We start from the raw sequence: 22,429 nt of genomic DNA, 5'->3' as shown, positions 1-22,429 counted from the left end.
CATAACCTTAAATCCAGTACTGCAAACAAATATAACCTAGTTAGATTTGTATTCAATATTTCCGTAAGTATTACTTAAATTGCAATATGTTCTACCACTATCAACACCAAATTGCTTGGATGGCTTAAGAGACTGATCAACCAGAACAGTCTTACTTCCATATCTCTGTTATTTCTGTTATAATCATACTCATAATTCAGATCAAGATGTGCCACATGTATCATTTTACCAACTCATCAAATAATACAATTTGTTTTTGAAAAATAGCAGGAGCATCCTCACAGCTAAACAATGCCCAAAATTATAAAATCATCAGTAAACCATCCCTTGTTGACCATCCCTTCATATTCGTCAATGATGTAAATATATATATATATTCTAACACTAAGCCCTAAGATATTCTATTAGTAGCATTAATCCAGATTTCATTTTAATTATAAATAAACAACCCACTGCTTTATTCCAGTCAGCCACTTTTCTAACTAGTGAGACAACCTACCCATCACGTTTATAGAGACAAGCTTTCAACAAGTCTTTTATGTAGTTCTTTGTCAAATACTTTTTGAGAATTCAGGTACATCTGTACCTTAATCTACATAAACAGGAAGTTCCTCGCAGACCGTCAAAATATTAGAAAAGCAAGATTTTCCTCTAGTGAAACCATGTTGGTTATACAACGAAGTTTTAAACTTTTTAAAGGACTTTGCAAAGCATCGTTTTTATCATACTTTACAAATATTTTCCCATAACTAATGTAAGACTAACAAGACGATTATTACTAGAACAATTTTTGTTACTTACCTTGAAAAGAGGAGTAATACTGGCTAATTTTCATTCCGCTAGCACCTGCCCACTGTTGAAGGACTTATATTTGTTTGTTTTTGAATTTTGCGCAAAGCTACAGAAGGGCTATGTGCACTAGCCGTCCCTACTTTAGCAGTGTTAAGACTAGAGGGAAGACAGCTAGTCATCAACCCCTACTACTAACTCTTGAGCTACTCTTTTACCAACGAATAAAAAAATTTGTCGTCACATTATAACGTCTCCACACTAAAAGAGCCAACATGTTTGGTGTGACGGGGATTCGAACCTGCGACCCTCAGATTACGAGTAGAGCACCTTAACTACGCCATGCCAGGCCTCAAGGACTTAATAAATAAAATACCAGCAAATTATTCACTTGAACCTTCGATGAATAATATCTGAACCAGAAGGTTTATCTTCGATAAATGATATCCGAACCAGAAGTTTTATCTTCGATGAATGATATCTGAACCAGAAGTTTTATCTTCGATGAATGATATCCGAACCAGAAGTTTTATTTTCGATGAATGATATCTAAACCAGAAGTTTTATCTTGGATGAATGATATCTGAACCAGAAGTTTTATCTTCGATGAATGATATCTGAGCCAAAAGTTTTATCGTTCTTTAAACTTCCCACATTTTATTTCTTAACAGTCTTAGAATTAATGTGATCGTCTTGTTCAATTATATTTTCATTTCAAATCTTTATAAGTAAAAAAAACTGAAGAAAAAAGTAGAATTTAATAACGTAGCCATTCCATGATCATCAGATGTTAATATCTGTGTTATACCTAAACGGTTCTATTTCTGTCTTATCATTTTACTTAACCGTAATGTTTGTAAAGAAATCGTTATTTTTTGGTTTTTTTACATTTCCAGCAAAAGTTCCTTCATACGATTTTTTAATTTCATAATTTCCCACTTGATCAATTCTCTTGATCTTCTATAATCCCCTGAATCTCCTATAATTGCACTTAATTTAAATTTCTTAAGTTTATAACGCTTTTCTTTAACCCCATCCTTTACCCTTTGTAAGCCAACCTGTCTTTTTAATTGTAGCCACTACTTTTCTTTTTCTATACATAATAAATTCAGAAAGACACGAGAGAGCGCTATGTTCTGATATTTGAAAAGAGGTGGATCCGAAGGAAAACCCGCTTTATCTCTTCCGAAGGCCATATATCACTTGCATCACTGCTCGTGCTCTTGAAGAAATAAATTGAATAGCCTCACTTCACTGATGAGTGACCTCTTTGTTTTACAAAAGAGCTCAGCATACGTTACCACAAACAAGAATATCCATTCCTACTTTAATACTGCTAACCAGAGCGATAACGTGGGCATATTGAAATGCATTTTTGAATACTACTGAAATCGGATAAATAGCTCAATATGTAACTATTTATTGTTTATGTTTTTATCTGACACTTCAGCTCTAGATATTTCATTTCGACTAGCTGAAGATTCATATAATGGCAAAACTGAGGTACCTCGAAACTACTGTCGTTTGAGGGCAACACAGAAAATCTCACTCATTTAAATATAGCTTCGTTTTATCACACTGTCTCTTTGTTTGGTTGCTGTTATAAGCCTCTAGACTTCCCGTTGAGGCAACTTACCACAGTGAAGATGCTTACCGTATTGCATTGAAACAAGGGTAAATCGTAACAAAGTACAACGTTTAAATTTTAAAAGTGTTATTTCACATCATTTGAGCTTTTTGAAAAAAACACCAGGTACTTATTTTTAATTTAATATTTCTAACATTTCTTATACTTGTACATGCGTACATGCTAGAAAGCTCATAGGCGTTCAAAAGTAAAAATAGTTACGGAATGCAGCTAATTTCGTAATGTTCCAGTTGCTCATTGTAAAAGATTTTACGTGTTGGTAAATCATGAGAATGAAGCATTTTTCATCAAGTATGATATTATTATAAAGTTTATTTGTAGAAAAAGAGAGTTGTTATTTTATTTCAGCATCATCAGTACCTACATATACTCAGACGTTTATCAAGTGTATTTATTGTCCTATATTTTCATACATATATCCTAGCCTATCAATATGTTGTTTTCCACACTTCTTCATGGAATCTCCCTCCATATTTGTTTACTTTTTAAGGATTAGTTGTTATGGAAAATATTATTACTGGAATTATATAAATTCAAAAGACATTTGAGCCCCTGCCATACTACTCAATAAGCATACCCTGTTTAATAGCTGTATATAACAAATCATCATCTCCCTGTACTACCCCATAAAATGTGCTTAATACTTTTCAGATAGAAATGGCTTATTTTATGTTAATAATGCTAATAACCATAATGATAGTACTGTTATATAATTTGTCATATTGTGAGAAGTGCTTTGTTCATTTGAATTCCGAGTAGCAGAAGTACACAAGGTAGTGTGCTGCCATCTGGTAGCGACTATATCAACAAGGTACATTATTCAGTTGATTCTTTAACAGTCATGCTGGTATGGGTTTTTGGTCAGGGCGTTCGACTCGCAAATTGCTGGTCGAGGGTTCGAATTCCGTCTCACGAAACTTGCTCGAACCTACAACAATGAGGATATTATAAGATGACGTTTAATCTAACTATTTCTTGGTGAAACAAATAACCCATGGCGGAAAATTGTGTTGACTAGCCACCTTCCTTCCGTCTCTCTGAACTAAATTATAGACGACTAACGCAGATAGTCCTCATGTAGCTTTGCACAAATTTCAAATCATTGTTTATCTAAAAACAAACATTATTTTTGGTAAAAATAAAATATGTTCCTGTTATTTATGCTTGTTCAAACATCGAATTTAAATTTATGAATTAATATTTTTCATTTTAAATTATTAATACTACACGTTTTCATGAACATAGCACAAAGTCTAGTAGAGTAAATATGACAGTTTTTTTTCATTTCGTATTCCTTTTAACGCACAATAAATATTAGACTTTTAAGAATATTTGAAAGAGAATGTTTTTCTTTATTTAGCAAGCCTTTTTGCGATGATTATAAACATCTTAGAAACTATATATGTTCAATAGACATTTAAATATTAATATAATTCTTTCTCAGATCTATTTTCTTAATTCATTTTCTCAACGACAGTTCGTCCGTTTGTTTTGAAAAAAAAGTAACAATGTTTTGGTAACATATTTGTTTATAAGAAATTTAAAGTCGAATTAAGCAGGAAAATAATATAAAAAACGAAAGACATAAGGCCTAGGATTTTCGTATACTGTACCAAATAGTAATTAAATTACAAGTGATCTTTCTTAGTTCTATTTTCTTAATACACTTTTTCAATGACAGTTCATGTGTTTGCTATGATAAAAGTAACTATATTTTGGCAATATATGTGTTTATAAGAATTCAAAATGTTATAACAAGAACAACAACAATAGACACGAGGCCTAGATTATCCGAATGCTTTACCAAATAGTGAAGTTTCAAGTCTCGTATCATGAATCCCAGAATTGCAAATTTCTGGTCTTTAAAGTTTGATTGGTAACTTTATAGTGCGAAAATATTACCAGTAAAATTTAAATAATAGTTAAAGCTGAAGCTTATGCTTTCAACAATATGTATGAAAATAGCACATATATCGAACAAAAATACATTATCGTTCTACACTCACTTATTTGAATTTGTAATATCATACTGTAACATTTTGAAACATAAATACTAGCAATAGAGAAAAGTGATCGGCTTAGAACTTTACGTTGGAATCTATTTTTATTATTCATATTAAATGAAAGTTAAACTAAATAGTTGATCTACGTGTTGAGATCACATAGTGGACTGCACGCAAACGCTTTTAATTTAAACCTTCAAAACATTACTGAAGTAGTTCAATACATACCAATGATTCTAATTATTGTCAATAGAGGACAATAAAATAGCATTTGAATGTTGCATTGAGAGTTTGAATGAATATCAATTGTTTTCTAAAAGCGTATATTATAACACATTAAGCAACGAAACGTACATGAAGTTTAATTGTTGTGAATAATGCAAATGAAATAGTATAAATAGCCTTAAACCCTATAATTCCGAAGAAAAAATCCTTGAACCTCTAATAAATACTCACTAACTGACAGACACAATAATATTTTGTCAATCATATAATTTAACAAAACCGAGTTTGTCAAAATTTAATACTTCAAGTGTCTTAACTTTTACTGTTTCGTAAATTATTCCAATCGTTGTAATTTTTCACTTCTTTTTTTTTTGTAATACTTAACCACTGGTGGTTTATTTATTGTACTTAACTTACCCTAATCAAATAACAATATCAAGTAATTGTTACTGCATTTCTTGTCTTAAATGGATTGTCATTACTGCCATTGATGTCATTAATAGAAAAGAAATAAATCACAACAAGTGAAATCGTTGAATATCAAATCATTATGTGAATGCTTGGTCGACTGGTCCGTACTTTTTAGTTCCTTTCTCAAAAGACTAGTTTTATAGGCCTGGCAATTTTTTTTTCGAAAATGTTATTTTAAACTTACGTAGTTTATCAATTAATTAAAAAAACTTTTAATAACTATAATTTGTAAATAAGTTTAAAACCAAAATGAGCTAATATTTGCATGCAATTAAAAAACACATTCGAACAACATCAAAAAAATTAAATTAATTACAAATAAGATCGAAGCCAGCTTCGATTAGAAGAAATAAGAGAGAAAAATGAGATTACTATGCATAAACTTGATTTAAGGGTAAGTATGACTGTTCATATTTTTGTTGTTTTTTATATACTTTGAAATTATAACTTTACATTATTTTGTAGAGTCTCATTATTAAATGTTCGTTTTAATCTACGGTAACGTTTTCACTAGATATAACTATGTAACAAATTAATGAACTTGAATAACAACAAAGACATAGAAATGTGGTAATATGTAATTTAAGCTATTCCATTATTCATTGAATTACAGTATATGTTCCTCACACTTTCAAGAACTGTAGAATATTTAAACTTAATGAAAATCATAGAAATTGTAGATGTTGTTTTTTAATTTTGAGCGCGAATTCGTAAAATGAAGCTCAGAAATAATAACTGTTTACAATTCAGGCGTATAATTATATGCAACCTTAATTCTTGAACGTGTATCTCGATGTCAGTAGCACTTCTGTGAATTCTGAATGACTCATCGTTCACAGAATTTTCATAACATGTTTGGAATATAGATTTATACGTACTCGTCCTTTGGTGCGTAATATGATTACAGTAGATGAGTTCACTCGTCTTTTCTACCTACCTCATCTTGTAAAAAGCATATTTTACGAGTAACAAGTAAGCTACTGGAACGATTTTTAAGCCTATTGCAAGCTTGTTGTTTATATTAAAACTCCGCGTTAGCAAACTCGTAGAAACATGGCGTCGCTACTTTCGCCCAACGTTGACGGGAATTGGCGCTGACATATAAACATGGACGACAAATCTGTGTAGTTTACAGATGGTATGCAATGTAAACAGAAGGTTTATGTTGCTACAGAACGCTTTTAGCGCATATTGTTGACATGGGAAAAGAACAAGCACTTCTGGATGCTGCAAGATGTGGAAACTTGTTGGCTGTGGAGAGAATTTTAAAGCAAAGAACCAGAAAATCAGGGCCACTTTCAAGGTTTGTGTATGAAACAGAGGAAAGCGACAGTCTGTTGTACTTAGGTTCGTTTTTACAGCTTTTTTGTGAAAGGTAGCAGTTACGGTTATACACAGCGCGCAGTAATGAGAAACTAGAAAGTGTTTATTTATGCTGTCTGTTTTATTTTGTTTCGTTTTTTAAAGTGAAAAATGGAATAACTTTAAATTGGAAAGAAATAGCGTTTGAAAGATATGTTTGCTTTAGGTTTAACTTTTAAGTTAGAAACAGTATAGCATCTTAGAATATTATTGTATGTTGGGTAATGTGAGGTAAATTATTTTTATTGCCATACGTTAGCCTCTTCTTTAAGAATGACTAAATATACACTATATACAATATAGAGTAAATTCCGCTGTATTTTATACATAATTCGTAATTTAGTAATATAGCTTACATTTCATGAAATTGTCTAACGATGCCTTAATACAAACTTGGTAAAAATCCTATCCCCCACCCCGGTATTAACATATTTCCTTATATTTCCTTGTTGTATTTACTGTTCTTAGGTTAAGATAATTTATTAGATATTACTATTTTGTATCTGACTGATCGCGCATTGATTGTATAATAACGTAAGATATCGAGAAAATAAATTAAAACATGTTAGTGACTAGAAAGTCTCACGTATTAGTAATTGCATATAGGATGCTTCTGTTATATTAAATTCTGAAAGTTCAAACTTCATAGAATTGAATGTAGTTTCGTTTTTCGTCGTTTAATATATTGTACGTGGGAATAGTTAGTTGTAACTGTAATATTGTACTAGACACATAAATTAAAATGCCACCTGAACTTCAGTAGTTCAAAGAAATTCCCTAATTTTTTTAAGAGTTTACGAGAAATTATATGTTTTTTTTGTGTGAACGATACGTTTACGACGATTTATTGTTTGTATGTTAACACAAAGCTACATAATACCTTGCTCACAACGGTTATCGAAACACTTATTTAGCATTGAGTCCACAGACTTTCCGCTGAGCCAGTGAAGGACATTCATACGGACAGGTTTATAATAACTTGTAATTTGTGTTTGTTTGTTGTTTTTTCCATTTATGTCAAAACGTGTTATATCTCATTACTCACGATTTTCTGTGCAGAAAGAAACGTGAAAATATTATCCTGAAATATACGTTATATATTGATATTTATGCGACTGTAAACATTAGTGTACGTTACTGTGTATAATCTACAAGAATGCTGACACTAATGCTGTCTTGGTAGTTGGGTATAATAATATTCCAAGTTATCATTCCTTCCATTTTAGGGCTATAGTGATAACATAAGTGTTTGTCAATAAGCCTAGTTGTTTGTATGATACATGGTGATGATAACGGTTGTGATAAGACAGAAAGAATATAAGAAGTTAGCTTGTTTGTCCTTTTTTGTGTGTGTGTTTAATAGAATCTTTATCAAGCATGCTTTAGAAACTTCTCTTAATATTTTTAGTAGGTGGCTAGGGGCACTCGACTCGTAATCGGAAGGTAGCGGGTCCGGATCCCCGTTACACTAAATATGTGACAGTAAATCCCGCTATTCGTTGGTAAAAGAATAGTCCAAGAGTTGGCAGTAGGTGGTGATGACTAGCTGCCTTCCCTCTAATCTTACACTGCTAAATTAGGGACGGCTAGCGCAGATAGCCATCGTGTAGCTTTGCACGAAATTCAAAAAACAAACAAAAACTTTTCACATAGTAAAAAATCCTAAAGTATTTACTCGGAGCTTTTTGTTGACATACAGTTTAATTGAATATCATGTACATGACGTACCGCCAAGTGTTACTGTAATTGTTAGTTCAGACTCTAGCAAAATAGAGTTAAACCCGTTTACTGGTAATATGTAACAAGCATCGCCATAGAAACACCACGAGAGCTTGTAGGTAATACCTGTTTCTTTGCCAATTCAGTTAGTGTAAAACTTTGGTATTACATGTATTTATATTTTCTCTGAGGGTATATTCTGGTAAAATAAATAAACAAAACTCACATTCAGCTACAACTTTTAAAATTCCTTTGACAACAATCGTTATATTAACTTGGCAGGTAATTGTGCTGACTTAAAACAAAAGCTGTTACAAGTTGCTCAGCGTTAGAGAACGTGTTTAACTTAAAACTAAAGTTGTCTCTTACGAGTTAGAGCAATTTTAATTAAGTGAAGAGATACGTCTAAGTTTGTGAAGAAGGGTCTGAGAATATAAATTTTCGAAGAATACTTGAAAATTATATGCTATAAAATATTATTTGTATGGATTTTCTTTAGTCAACTTCGAAACCTCAAAATCGGATAACAAATGTCACCTTAAAGCAAATGTTTAACCTTGAAATTGAGTGAAACAGGAATGAAACTCATTTATAAAGAGAACTGTATCATTTCTCTCTACTTTCCAACTAATAATCTCGTATACGAATGTGCTCATCGACCTTTGAACTCTCTTTAATCTGTTATAACGGAAACAGTTGCTGACTCCTGACTCACATTTACATCTCTTCTTGCTAACTCATTGCCCACAATTACAAGTGTGTTTTGCTGACTCCTGACTCACAATTACAAGTGTGTTTTGCTGACTCCTAACCCACAATTGCAACTGTTCATGTTGATTCGTAACTCGTAGATACATCTCTTTTTGACACGTTATAACTGCCACTGGTTTTACTCAACAAAGGGTGTCAGTGTCCTGGTTAGAGTAAATCACAAATGGAGAGTAGACCGTTTCAGTGTAGACAAAGAGAAAAGTTAAACTAGTAGGCTTAGTTAACATACTTTATCTGTTTAATCATTTAAAAGTAATACATATGTATACATTACGCTTAATTAACAGACTTTATATGTTTAATGATTTAAAACTAATATATATATATGTATACTAGGGTCAATTAACAGACTATCTGTTTAATTATTTAAAACTAATATACAGGGTGGCCCGTAAGTCCCTACCCAACCATATATCTTATCTATCTAGTGTATCTGTGTGCTGTCACCAACCAGTATTCTTGCGCTCATGTACCCACGTACTTGTTATAATACGCTACGCTCTTCAAATGTAAATGGGCTTACATCGGTCACATTTCTCTGAAAAAAAAGAAACAAATTTATAATACATGCGTAATTGAGTATAACATAATAACATATGGATGGGTAGGGACTTACGGGCCACTCTGTATACATATATATATTAGGCTCAATTAACAGACTTTATCTGTTAAATCATTTAAAACTAATATGTATATATTAGGCTTAGTTAACAGACTATCTGTTTAATCAGTTCTTCAGTAACTAAACGGTCAAGAATATGAAAAAGAAACGTTATGCTTTTAATTTTGGGTTGTATTACAACCCATACTCGACCTCATAAACCCGTCTGCGTGAAACAGTTAACGGTTTTTGACTTGATTACGTCACACGAACAAAACCTGTAATTAATTAGACGATAAATACATCTTGTATGATGCTTAGGAGTTCGAAGTAGAACACAGGGGGGTTTAATCTGGTACTAATGGTGCTGTGTATGTTCAGGTCATGTAACAAGAAAAAAAAAAACCTGCCATTTCTTCAGTTCTCTAACTACTTACATTTATATATATCACTACTGTGTGTATCAAAAGCTGTCTTTTTGCTTATCTAAAACTCTACAATTTAATGTTTCTGTCCATTAATAACTATATATGTTTGTTCGGTTGTGGTATTCTCTATCTGTCTATCCGCATCTTTCACTGTTCTTCAACTGTCGCTCTGTCTATCTCTTTATTTTACTATCTGACTGCTCACCCTGGCCTACGCCACTATCGATAGCTTCCGGTTAGCCAAAGAACAGATAAAACATGTATTATCTACATAACTGTATGACTCTTACATCTTTGATAAATTGTGTCCTTTAAAAATGAGTATTTGCTACCCAGATCTGCTAAGTTATTCGAAGACTTTTTTTTTTTTTAATATATGTCAGATGAGCCCGGTGACTTCTTGTACCCTTTGAAAGTTATAAAACCCGAACCTTTTAAAACAAATTACAGAATGTTCACTAAATATATTCCTTTTCATTCTTACATACCTGCAGTCTCCCGCTGGTACAACGCTAAAATCAGGGGTTCGATTCCCTTCGATGGACTCAGCAGATAGCCCGATGTGGCTTTGCTATAAGAAAAAAAAACTACACACACATACCTGCAAAACAGGAAACTGTAGTCTGTGTTAACTTCACACATTATGATGCATGTGTTATAAGTTCAAGTAATGTTTGATATTAGGATTATAGTTCTAACCTTCAATTTAATTTGTGATATCCAGTTATGTACAAGTAAGTATACGTCCAGAACATGCATGAGGCAAAAACTGATACTTAGTGGCCCAGATTTTTATTTTTATTTTTTACATATTAATCAAATATGTAACATGTTATTAAGGAATCGTTCTAATAACATCGTCTAACAAATGCACTTACAATAACAAAGAAGGTTATTTAACCCTCAAATTACAGACTTCGTTTTATATTGTTCACGAGGTGTGTGGGCCCGGCATGGCCAGATGGTAAGGGTGCTCAACTTGTAATATGAGGGTCGCAGGTTCGAATCCCTGTCACACCAAACATGTTTACCCCTTCAGTCGTGAGGGCGTTATAATATAACACTCGATCCCACTATTCGTTGATAAAAGAGTAGCCCAAGAGTTGGCAGTAGGTGATGACGACTTCCCTCTAGTCTTACTGATAAATTCGGGACGGCTAGCGCAGAGAGCCCTCGTTTAGGTTTGTGCGAAATTAAAATAAAAACAATAAAGAGAAATTTAGTATTATCACTTTTTTGATAGCATTTTATTTAAAGTTGATCAACTTCGTCTGAACATAAAGTTGTATAAAACCACAGCCAATTGGATTTTATATGCATAATGCTGTAATTTTTATTTTATTGTCGTAATTTGTTTATTTGCTAGAGAGAGGTTTGAGTCTTAATAATGATCTAATTAACTAACGACCTGTCGAAATATCGAGTGTTAGCTAATGTGTAATTGCGTTACTTTGTGAAAAGTAAGTCCTGGTATTGTGGAAGAGGTTTGAACGACACTTGTAACGTAGGCCTATAACAATTTTCGACATCGTGCAAGTGTTCAAGGCGGTAAAAAACGTCAAGGAAGAAATAAATCGTTATAGTTCATATGTACAAGACATTGAATTATTTTAATCAGATAATGTAAAGTACTCGGCAACGTTACAACAATATATTATTTCATGTTTAGTTTAAAGTGTTTTGCTTATTTATTTGTGTACTAAGTAAAAAAGCTCCGATTTGTGATGTAACTATCATTTGATTTGATTGAGAATATAAGGTTCTATGTTGTATGTAAACATGGGTCTTCAATAGCCAGCCAAATGTATTTGTTAAACTTTGAGTTAAGAGAGTCAGTTGTTTCCCACCCCCCACTAGTACAGCGGTAAGTCTACGGATTTACAACACTAAAATTAGAGGTTCGATTCTCCTCGGTGGGCTCAGCAGATAGCTTATTGGGGCTTTGCTATAAGGAAAACAAACAAACAATTACTGCTGATGTTAGCGATCCCCCCAACTTAAAAGTAATAGAATAGATGGAAGACAGCTAGTCAACACCACTTACTGATAGGTTTTGGGTTACTCTCTTACAAACGAATATTTTGATTGACTGGCACGCTATAACGCCTTCACTGCTGACAGGGCAGGCATGTTCGGTAACAGGATTCTTACCCTTGATATCCGCAGATTGCGACTCAAGTGTTCTAACCATCAGGTAGTGCCAGGTCTGAGCAGTAAAACTTGAAGTTTTATAACACCAAATTTTGAAGTTCACTCCCTGCTGCAAGCAAAGCACGCCTAACGTATTATGCCATTTTACGCGTAGCAATGAACAAACACACACACAAAATAAAAATTAGTGAATGCTAGTGTTGTTACTCGAAAATTAACTTTTTAATTAAGCTTTCAGTATAAGCAGGATATATCCGGTCATCCCTGAAGTAATGTCCTGTTTTAGGTTCAGAGAAAGAGAAAGGATTTTAAAAGCTTTTAATGTTATTTAGTCAATAATTTATGTTCCATTATTATTAATTACTTCCTGCCAACGATTCACAAGCTTCTGAATGCCACTTCTACAAAATTATTGGTGTTTGAGTGGAAAGAACGTAGAGAGGGTAGTTTTGACATCTTCATGTGTTCCAAACTCTTTTCCGTCAAGATAGTTCTGCAAATTTTGGAATAGATGATAATTAGAAGAGGAAAGGTCTGGAGGATAAGGAGGATGTGGAAGTTTTTCCCAGCAGATGTGACCCTTGCTGTCTGGGCCCGTACATTATCCTGGTGTAACATAACACCTTTACAATTGATCAAAGCAGGCATCTTTTCTTTCAGTACAACATTCAAGCGCTCTAACTGCTGACAGTAGAAGTCTGATGTAATCGTTACATTGAGCAGCAGCAACTCAAAGTGAATCACACCAACAATATCCCATCAAACGCTTAACAAGACTTTCTTAGGGTAGAGGTCCATTTTGGGCTGTGCTTTAACCAGTTTACCTGCACTGAGTCATTGTCTTCGGCGCTTAACATTTTTATAAAATATCCATTTTTCATTTCCAGTCACTAATCTCTCTAAAAAAAAGGTGAGTTACGTTCACGAGAGTGCAGAGAAGTGCAAATGTCTACTGTTGCTCTAAGGTTGGCTTGTGTCTAATCATGGGGAACCCATTTTCCAAGTTTTGATACCTTTCCAAGCTGTTGTAGATGACGGTGAACTGTTGAATGGGTGGAATTAAGCTTCTGTGGTAGTTCTTCTTGTGTTACAGCACAATCTTCATCAAGTGTAGCCAGCAGTAAATCATCATTTAACTCGACAGGATGACCTGAACATGGCGCATCACTTAATCTGTAGTCACCTGATCTGAACTTCTGAAACCACCTTCGATATTTTCTTTCATTGAGAGACTCCACACCATAAAAACCTTGAATGTTTCATGTAGTTTCTGCTGCACTATTGCCTTTTTTAAACTCATAAAGCATTATATGTCTAATGTACTCCTCAGACACATCCATCTTCATAAGGGTTTATTTGATTAATGATCTGAAAAAGTGGAGTTGGGTTAGTTTTTTTTATTTGACTGAATATTTTTATACACGTTCTACAACATATTATAGTCATTAAAGCCTTCTACAAAGACAGAAATGATGATGCACTTTCTCTATTAAATCTTCGGGCATTACTTATGGGATGACCTGATACATTATTTTTGTGTTTTCTTTTTTCACTTATAATTATTGATGCGTTCATACCTTTACCCGATATAAGTAGGGAATAATAAAATTTTACCATGTTATGCTCCAATTATGAAAACAACAATGTGTGATCAAATCCTTTATCGGATTTCACAAGACCTTAGCACGCTATTTCAATGGTATTTCACAATGGGAAGTCTGTGAAACGGAAATCTCTGTCACTGTTATATTTTGTTTTCTATAAATACCGGTAATAGCGAAGAAATAATTCTGTTACTATTTTCTCTCTGACTTTTATCACTTTTCACAACACTACACCACAAATATTCAGAGTGTGTATGGAAATAATTAACATGTAACCAGTTCATTTAATTACTCAAATTTTCTTCATAATTTCACTATACTGCAAAGATTCGGTGTGTCTATGGAAATAATTAACACTTAACCAGTTCGTTTAATTACTCAAATTTTCGACACAACTTCTTGGCTGGCAGTGAGCGTTTCCAGACTATGCATCGGAAGATTCCTGGTTTGCAACCCATTGTCACATATCTAAAAAAACCCTCAGCTCATTTTGGAGTCATGGGTGCTTTATAATAATGATGGATATATATTTCCATTCTGTCAGGGTTTGCAACTCGTTGTCACCAAAAAGGAAAACGCCCCCAGCTAATTTTGGAGCCATGGGTGCTCTATAAGAATGGTGGTTAAATATTATTTAATAGCTTCCATTCCCGGGGCCGGGGGAAGATCACCGGTGAGTTTATGGATTTACAACACTAAAATCAGAGGCTCGATTCACCGCGATTGGCAGAGTAAATGTAGCTCATTCTGTAGCTGTGCACTAAAATAATCAAATTAATTATCTTTCTTCTGGCCTTGCAGTCCGAAATTCAAGACAGCTGTACGCGAATAACCATTTGTGTAGCTATGAGTGAAACGTTTAAAACAAAAGGTTATTAGTTCTACTATATGTATTTACTATGTACTCATTAATCTTGAAACAAAACCTTTTTTCTTCCTTGTATAAGAAAATACAAACCATGGATTTTTAATATTAAGAATTATAAGCAACGTTTTGATTTTCTCTCCCGTTTACACTTAAGACAATTAAATAAAGTCCATAACCTGAACTTAAGAACTAGAATTTTCTTTTAAGGCGACCTCTGGAAACAAGATGAGTCAGAGAAGTAAAATAGGAATCTTTATAATTGTATACACAGGACAAAATAGTTCTGATTGTATACAATTCCTTTCCAACTACTAAATATACTCTTTGTACCCTACTTCCCTCCTCAGTGGCTCCTCAGCAGTAAGTCTGAAGGCTTACAACACGAAAAACTGGTTTTTGATACCCCTGGTGGGCGCAGAATAAATAGCTTATCGTAAAAAAAAATACTATTCCTTTGTTTATATAAATATTTCTGCTACATAAATCTATTCTCGAATTTCTAACGTGGATTGTACCTTATTCTCAAATTTGCTAAACAGTCCCTAGGATACCGGTATATATATATATATATATATTATAACCATAATTTTAAGCCAAAACAAAATACAATAAAATTAATCAAAATACGCTGCATTAAAAAAACTAGATCCATAATACAAGCTACAACGTGTAATTATAAAATATATCCTAGGTTTTGGAGGTGACTGCGAAATTAGGAACAACATTGCCGTGGGTATACACCGTCTATCAGTCTTAACCTCCAATTCACTAGTCTCACATAAGAAATAGACAGAATTAGATTAGAAATTAGAGAAATTATATAATAGAGTCACCCTTTAAACTGTGACCCAGAGGAGGGTTAGAAGTCAGCAATACTCGTCTCCTCAAAAGCTTTGTCTGGCTCTTTAACCGCATGATGGGACTAACTGCCACTATTATAACGTTCCCACAGCTAGAAATGCGGAACGTATTCAGAGCATCATTTGTACCACCTTAGACCCTTTGATCCACAGTCGGACACGCTGACCACTAGACCACTATTACGCAGAAATTGAGATACAGAAAATAAAAGAGTAGCTTATATACAGTATTATGTAAATTGTCTTTGAAAATTAACCCTAATTTACTGGGATACAAGATACAATTATTAGTATTAATGAAAAAAAAAATTAACGCACGGTTAATTGACACAACTGAGATTATAGAGGGTGAGCGTTGGTTTTCAAAAATTCATGAACTAATATAATCTTAACCCTAAAGAAGATTTAGTGTGCTTACAGTACCAAATGTAAGTTTAAGTATTTCAAATACAGATTTATTACTCATTATTTTAAGGTTTATTACACGTAACTCTGACCACTAGACCAATATTACGCAGAAATTGAGATACAGAAAATAAAAGAGTAGCTTATATACAGTATTATGTAAATTGTCTTTGAAAATTAACCCTAATTTACTGGGATACAAAATACAATTATTAGTATTAATGAAAAAAAAAAATTAACGCACGGTTAATTGACACAACTGAGATTATAGAGGGTGAGCGTTGGTTTTCAAAAATTCATGAACTAATATAATCTTAACCCTAAAGAAGATTTAGTGTGCTTACAGTACCAAATGTAAGTTTAAGTATTTCAAATACAGATTTATTACTCATTATTTTAAGATTTGTTACACGTAACTCAATTATTAATAGAAAAATTTTTTACATTGACTTTATACGTAGATCTTAAGTGATTTGTGTTACACAGTTACATGATATAGACGATATAGTGACGATTATAATCATACTCCAGAATGAAAGATGTGGACATAATTATTGACTACCTATGTTCAGTTTGCCTCTTGTAATTGGCACTGTGAACTTTGAATGCGTTCAATGGGTTTGTTTACGTGTTAGGATTAGAATTCGTTGAACTTGACTTATACGTGGTAAATTACTGAACTGAAGAACATGGTGATTATCACAATTCGCAATCTAAGTGCGTAAAAATTTTAGAACTACAGTTTTTGGTTTTTCTGATTAGTGTACGTAAAATCAGGTAAAAACAACCAAACAAAAAAGGCACGGTTTATATTACGTTAAAGGATTTAATTACAGTTAACCTAAAAGTTTATGCTAGTGCTACTTTGTTAGCTTGTTATTACAGAAAGGACTCTGTGAATGAATGACTCGGCTCAGTAATAACAATTATACGAGATTTTCAAAAGTCCAGAGTTTCTAAAATTAAGAATGCTTTGTGTGTTAAGCTTTGAAATTATATAATAAAGTTAAAAACGAAGTTACTTAGATTAGAAGCTTGTCAACCTCCTTGAACTTTAAACATTTTCATCGTGGCCTTATCTAGGAAACGAATAAAATCGGTTTTGGTTTCTGTAACGTGTAAAACTGACATACACTTAGAAATGTAAAAAATATATATATACCAAAGGGTGAGGTTGAACACCCCCTTTAATTTAACATCCAATTTCGGAAACTACCAGTGTTGTATATCGCTCAGTATTAGAGTGAGCTATGTAACCAATATTGATAGAATTCTAGAAAATAGTATGTTTTTGTCTCAGTATTGGTACTTTTAAGTGTTTTCAAAAGCACAAATTCCTATCCATTGTTACAAACAAGCTTAGCCAGTTGGCCAGGGGCGCTTGACTCGAAATCTGAAGGTAGTGGGTTCGGATTCCTGTTACATCAAACATGCTCGCCATTTCAGCCGTAGAGTCGTTATAATGTATCGGTAAATCCCACTATTCGTTGATCAAAGAATAACCCAAATGTTGGCGGTAGGTGGTGATGACTAGCTACCTTCCCTCTAGTCTTACACTGCTAAATTAGGGGCGGCTACCGCAGGTAGCCCTCGTGTAGCTTCGCGCAAAATTTAAAACAAACAAACAATCATTTGCTTTGTTTAGCCAGAATGTTATTCTAATTATTAACTTTCATTTGCGATTTTAATTTTGAAAAATAGTTTCAAACCAATGCACATGGATGTAAAATTGTAACGTCAGTTTTCTTTAAAAAATGTTATACTTTTTTTCATTTTCCACCAATGGAAGCTGCCTTATTATGTGAATAATAAATGTAAGCTCAGAAATAATGAAGCTAATTTAATATATCAGTCGGACAACAAGTATACTGTGTCATAAAATAAAAATTTATAATGACTAAAATGCATTGATTCATGAGTTTGAGCCCGGCATGGCCAGGTGGTTAAGGTACTCGACTCGTAATCCGAGGGTCGCTGGTTCGAATCCCCGTCATATCAAAACATATTTGCCCTTTCAGCTGTGGGGGTGTTATAATGTGACGAGCAATCACACTATTCATTGGTAAAAGAGTAGCCCAAGAGTTGGCGGTGGGTGGTGATGACTAGCTGCTTTCCCTCTTGTCTTACACTGCTAACTTAGGGACGGCTTGCGCAGATAACCCTAGAGTAGCTTTGCGCGAAATTCAAAATAAACCAAACCGTTCATGAGTTTGTTTACCCTCGCTATCAACATTCTCGGTCGTAAATCCAATAATTCCTAACGAAGATCGACATGTTAAGGAAATTTAAATTAGTCGTAAATCCGTGTGCTTAGCGTATGATGTAAAAGATTCGTTCTGACGTAAATATGTGAAACAAATAAGTTTGAAATATGTATTTTTATTAAACATATTAAGTATTAATTCTAATGGCACTAACATTAAAATAAGAATAGAAGTATAGCTTATGGAGTTCAGTCGATGTTTGCCCTATTTTTGTTAGTTTCTTTCATCAACTAACTAAGATTTTGTACTTCAAATGTAGATGTGATATGAAACACATACGAAGTAAATGGAGTATATTAATAGAGGTAAAAAGTACTTTGACAATATTACAGTACAGTATATATATATTTTGTTTTTACTATTTATTTAAAACCAGGATGTTCACAGATATTTATAATCGAACAGGTTTGCTAAAGGTTATTACCAAGCAGTTTTAAGAGTTTAAAGGTAAGTAAACTTATTTCTTATGGGTTTGTTTGTTTTTGAATTTCGCGCAAAGCTACACGAGAGCTATCTGCGTTAGCCCTCCCTAATTTAGCAGTGTAAGACTAGAGGGAAGGCAGCTAGTCATCACTACTTACCGCCAACTCTTGGACTAACCTAGTTGGTCATTCGAAACACCTGGTTTCGAATAACCTAGAAAAGACACCGGGAGAGCAGGTTCTTTCACTCAGGGGGGTTGGAGTATCACTTTGTTTGTGTATTCGTATTTGTTATTTGAGTATTTTTACGAAATTAGTGTGTTATTTTCATAGGAAGAAAATATATGAATTAAATATATACCTACGCCTGTGTGGATTAAAATTATTAATCGATTTTATGAGATATTTTCGATCTAAAGTTTAGAAGTTGTGATGTCAAGTTATCATTTTATTTGGTATATTTAGCTTTATCCTTGATAATACACATTTGTAACCGTACATGTTTACATGTACCATGTGTTTTTCAGTAGATGTATTCTGATGAAGTTAGCCGATGCACCAGTGTACTGTTCTGAAGTAACAAATATAAGATATATTTCAGAGCAAAGCCACATTAAGATATCTGTTGTGTCCCAGTATTTTAGCATTGTAAATCCGTAGGCTTACCACTGCCTCATTTGAGGACATTTCTGATTATACACTAATGGATAGTAAAACGCGTCCTGAATAACACCGGCTTTCCGCAAGTACAGTGGTATGTCTATGGATTTACAACCCCACAAACAGGGGTTCACTTCCCCACAGTGGGCTCAGTAGATAGCCCAATGAGGCTTTGCTATCAGAAAACTCACACACAACAGCAAAAAATCTATTTTACTTTGCAAAATTTCCTGAACTAAGCATGGTTTAGGATCCTAGGTTTCGTGATTCGCGCCCCTTTATCGCTCTAAAATAAATAATGTTTTGTATCTTGGGGTTGTGAGTACTTTAAAATAGATAGTCAAATCCTTCTTTTTTATTAGAATAGTCCACGAGTTAGCGGCGAGTACTGTTGTAGTTTGTCATTTCAGAATTAAGAGCAAACAGCCGTCGAGTAGATTACACGCAATTCAACAAAAATCTTGGCTCTCTAGTGATGCTGTTATATGTCGAATCATTTTCACAACTCTTCAAGTTGCAGACTCTTAATAATTAACATTTTGTTCGGAAATAGTACTGCTTCAACATATCAACGACGTGACGTTACTGATATGCTAAGGATATCTACAAAAAGGTTCTTTGAAATACAAATTACAGGATAATTTGTACATAAGATTTAAGCCACACATAAAAGCTGAGCCTATGCGTGAGAATTGGTATTTGTATATTGGATATGATAAACGCGATAAGCATGTTGTTCCGTCTGGGCGGAAGTCGTGATTTGCCCTGATTCACTCGGGCATGTGTCATATGAGGAACACGCACAACTCTTACTTCATTGAACGTGTTGTTCAGTGAACAAAGGAAACTTGTGTGCGTTCTCTTACGGGGTACTTGTATTGGCATACTATAGTTATCGTGGTATGTTCTAACCAAAACAGATAGCTGAAATGTCTACGGCTGTATATAACACTCAAGACAATACAAAATATGAAGACGATGGTTTTGGCTTTAGTTTGATACGTCATTGGTTTAATCGGTAAGTAAACGCACTGTTCTCTTTCACACTGTTGCCTTGACCGATGCTTCATTTAAACATTGTTTTTGTTTTACTTTGTAAACGTATTCATTTTAGTTATCAGAAGATTATAGACTTGTAGAAAACTTTTAAGTACCATGAGCGGCTGCTCTGTAACTATGCTAGCATATTTTTTTAGAACACAAATATTGAAGGTTCGGTCAAATCCTCCAGAATTCCCCGCTGCGTGTTCAGATTCATATGGTTTGGTTTGTTTTTCGAGGGCTATCTGCGCGCTAACCGTCTTTAATTTAGCAGTGTAATACTAGAGAGAAGGCAATCAGTCATCACCACCCACCGCCAACTCTTGGGCTACTCTTGACCGTAACTTTATAACGTTCCCACGGCTGAAAGGGCGAGCATGTTTGGTGTGACGGGGATTCGAACTCACGATCCTCAAATTACGAGTCAAGTGCCTTAACCACCTGGCCATGCTAGGTTTTCTGGTTATTTAATAGGGCAAGGGTAACAAGAAGGAATCGTCAATTGTCGCAGCACTTAAAATTATATTAGGCAGTATTAACCACGAGTTTCGAAACCAGGTTTATAGTGTTTTAATCTAAAATGCATTGGGAGAAAAAGATCTACCAATAACGTATACTTTTAAGGGGGGATTTCTGTGTGTTTATTTTTGAAATTTGCGCAAGGCTGCTCGAGCAATATCTTCCCTAACCGTCCCTAATTCAGCAGTGTAATACTAGAGAGAAGGCAATCAGTCATCACCACCCAACCCCAACTCTTGGGCTACTCTTTTACCAACGTATAGTGGGATTGACCGTTCAATTGTATCGTATCCACGGCTGAAAGGGAATGTTCGGTAAGACGAAGATTCGAACTTGCAGTCCTTAGGTTGTGAGTTGAGTGCTTTAACCACCTGCCTACGCCAGGTCTTTTCGAGATGTAACTAGACCCTCTGAAAATCTTGCAAAACACATTTATATCATATCGGCTTCTTCGTTTAATTAAACTGACAGACTTTAACAAGATGTTTGTCGTTAAGCTTAAAACTACACAGTGGACTGTATGTGCTATACTCACCGCTGAACCACCGAGGGTCATTTTAATGAACCAGGAACAAAATAGATAATTGAAATTGTTCTATAAAAACTGGGGGAATAATCGAAATGATGTAATTTCCTCATCGGCGATGCAACAGTAGTGTTTGTTTTTCTTTTAACTAATACAGCCTCCTCTAGTGACACAGCCTTACGTATGCGGACTTGAACCGCTAGAAATTGGGTTTTGATACTCGTGGTGGACAGATCACAAATAACTTATTGTGTAGCTTTGAGCTTAATTCCAAACAAACAAAACACAGTTTAACATACAAGATTTACTCGAGAATTTTGAGCTATAAGGTACTGATGCTTCTGTTAGAATTACAGTCTTGTACCTTTGAACTGTCTTGTATTTTTAGTGTAGGTTAGATTTACCTGTTAGATATTTATAAACTGTTCTAAATCGACTCGTTCATGTATAAATGTATATTTCCATAGACGTTTTTCAGAGGGGTTGTATTTCTGGTTTTTTTAAATATATATTAATGAAATACTTTAGGCAATGTTATATATTCATCTCAGCAATGACGTCACAATCCAGCTAAGTAAAACAAAGAAAAAAATTGCAACACAGCGTGCTGGTCTTACGCAATAATGTAGTTCGTTTTGCCGTCTTGTACTGCGAGTGAGTTTGCGTGTGGTTGCTCTAATCCTTTTGAAATACTTCACATACCCCCAAGGGCTGCAGTGAGGAAACACTATTTTAGTGTAAATCGTGGACTTTAGATGCTTAACACGTCAATCTACGTATATTTTAGGTTTCTTTTTATCCGGGGGGGTGGGGAGAAATCAGTTACATTCTTCAATTTTTTAAGAAATGGTTAATTGGTAGATTATATAAAAAGGGTTACTTGAAATAAAAGGTCTTGTTTTTTGCTTTATTTTTAATAAACATTTAAGACGTTTCTCTGATTTGATTGGGCGTGGCAAAGTTGTTAGCGTGACCAATCTGTGAATCCTGGCATTTCAGAGATTCCGCCTCAGAAGAAAAAAATATACGCTTCGCATTTAGGAACAAATATACCCATATTTGAAAAGTTACAAATCCCATTATTCGGTTTGA

At 34.0% G+C, this 22,429-nt stretch overlaps 1 protein-coding gene across 3 annotated transcripts in view; it reads left to right on the top strand.

Annotated features, from left to right (window-relative positions):
* The first annotated feature begins 5,970 nt into the window (after positions 1-5,970).
* LOC143222109 (uncharacterized) overlaps positions 5,971-22,429 on the top strand; it is an 88,188-nt gene continuing 71,729 nt past the window's right edge. For 2 of the 3 annotated variants that reach the window (XM_076448068.1, XM_076448066.1), the window contains exon 1: positions 5,971-6,439. In XM_076448068.1, the coding sequence (XP_076304183.1) occupies positions 6,336-6,439 (104 nt within the window). In that variant the 5' untranslated portion in view covers positions 5,971-6,335. Of the gene's footprint in view, positions 6,440-20,017; positions 20,270-22,429 lie in introns of those variants that run through there. The other variant, XM_076448067.1, reaches the window with a different exon arrangement.

Source organism: Tachypleus tridentatus, chromosome 8 (assembly GCF_004210375.1).
Source record: "Tachypleus tridentatus isolate NWPU-2018 chromosome 8, ASM421037v1, whole genome shotgun sequence".
NCBI classification, from domain to species: Eukaryota; Metazoa; Arthropoda; class Merostomata; order Xiphosura; family Limulidae; genus Tachypleus; species Tachypleus tridentatus.
Note: the sequence above shows the minus strand (reverse complement) of the source record. Positions and strands in the feature narration are given on the sequence as shown.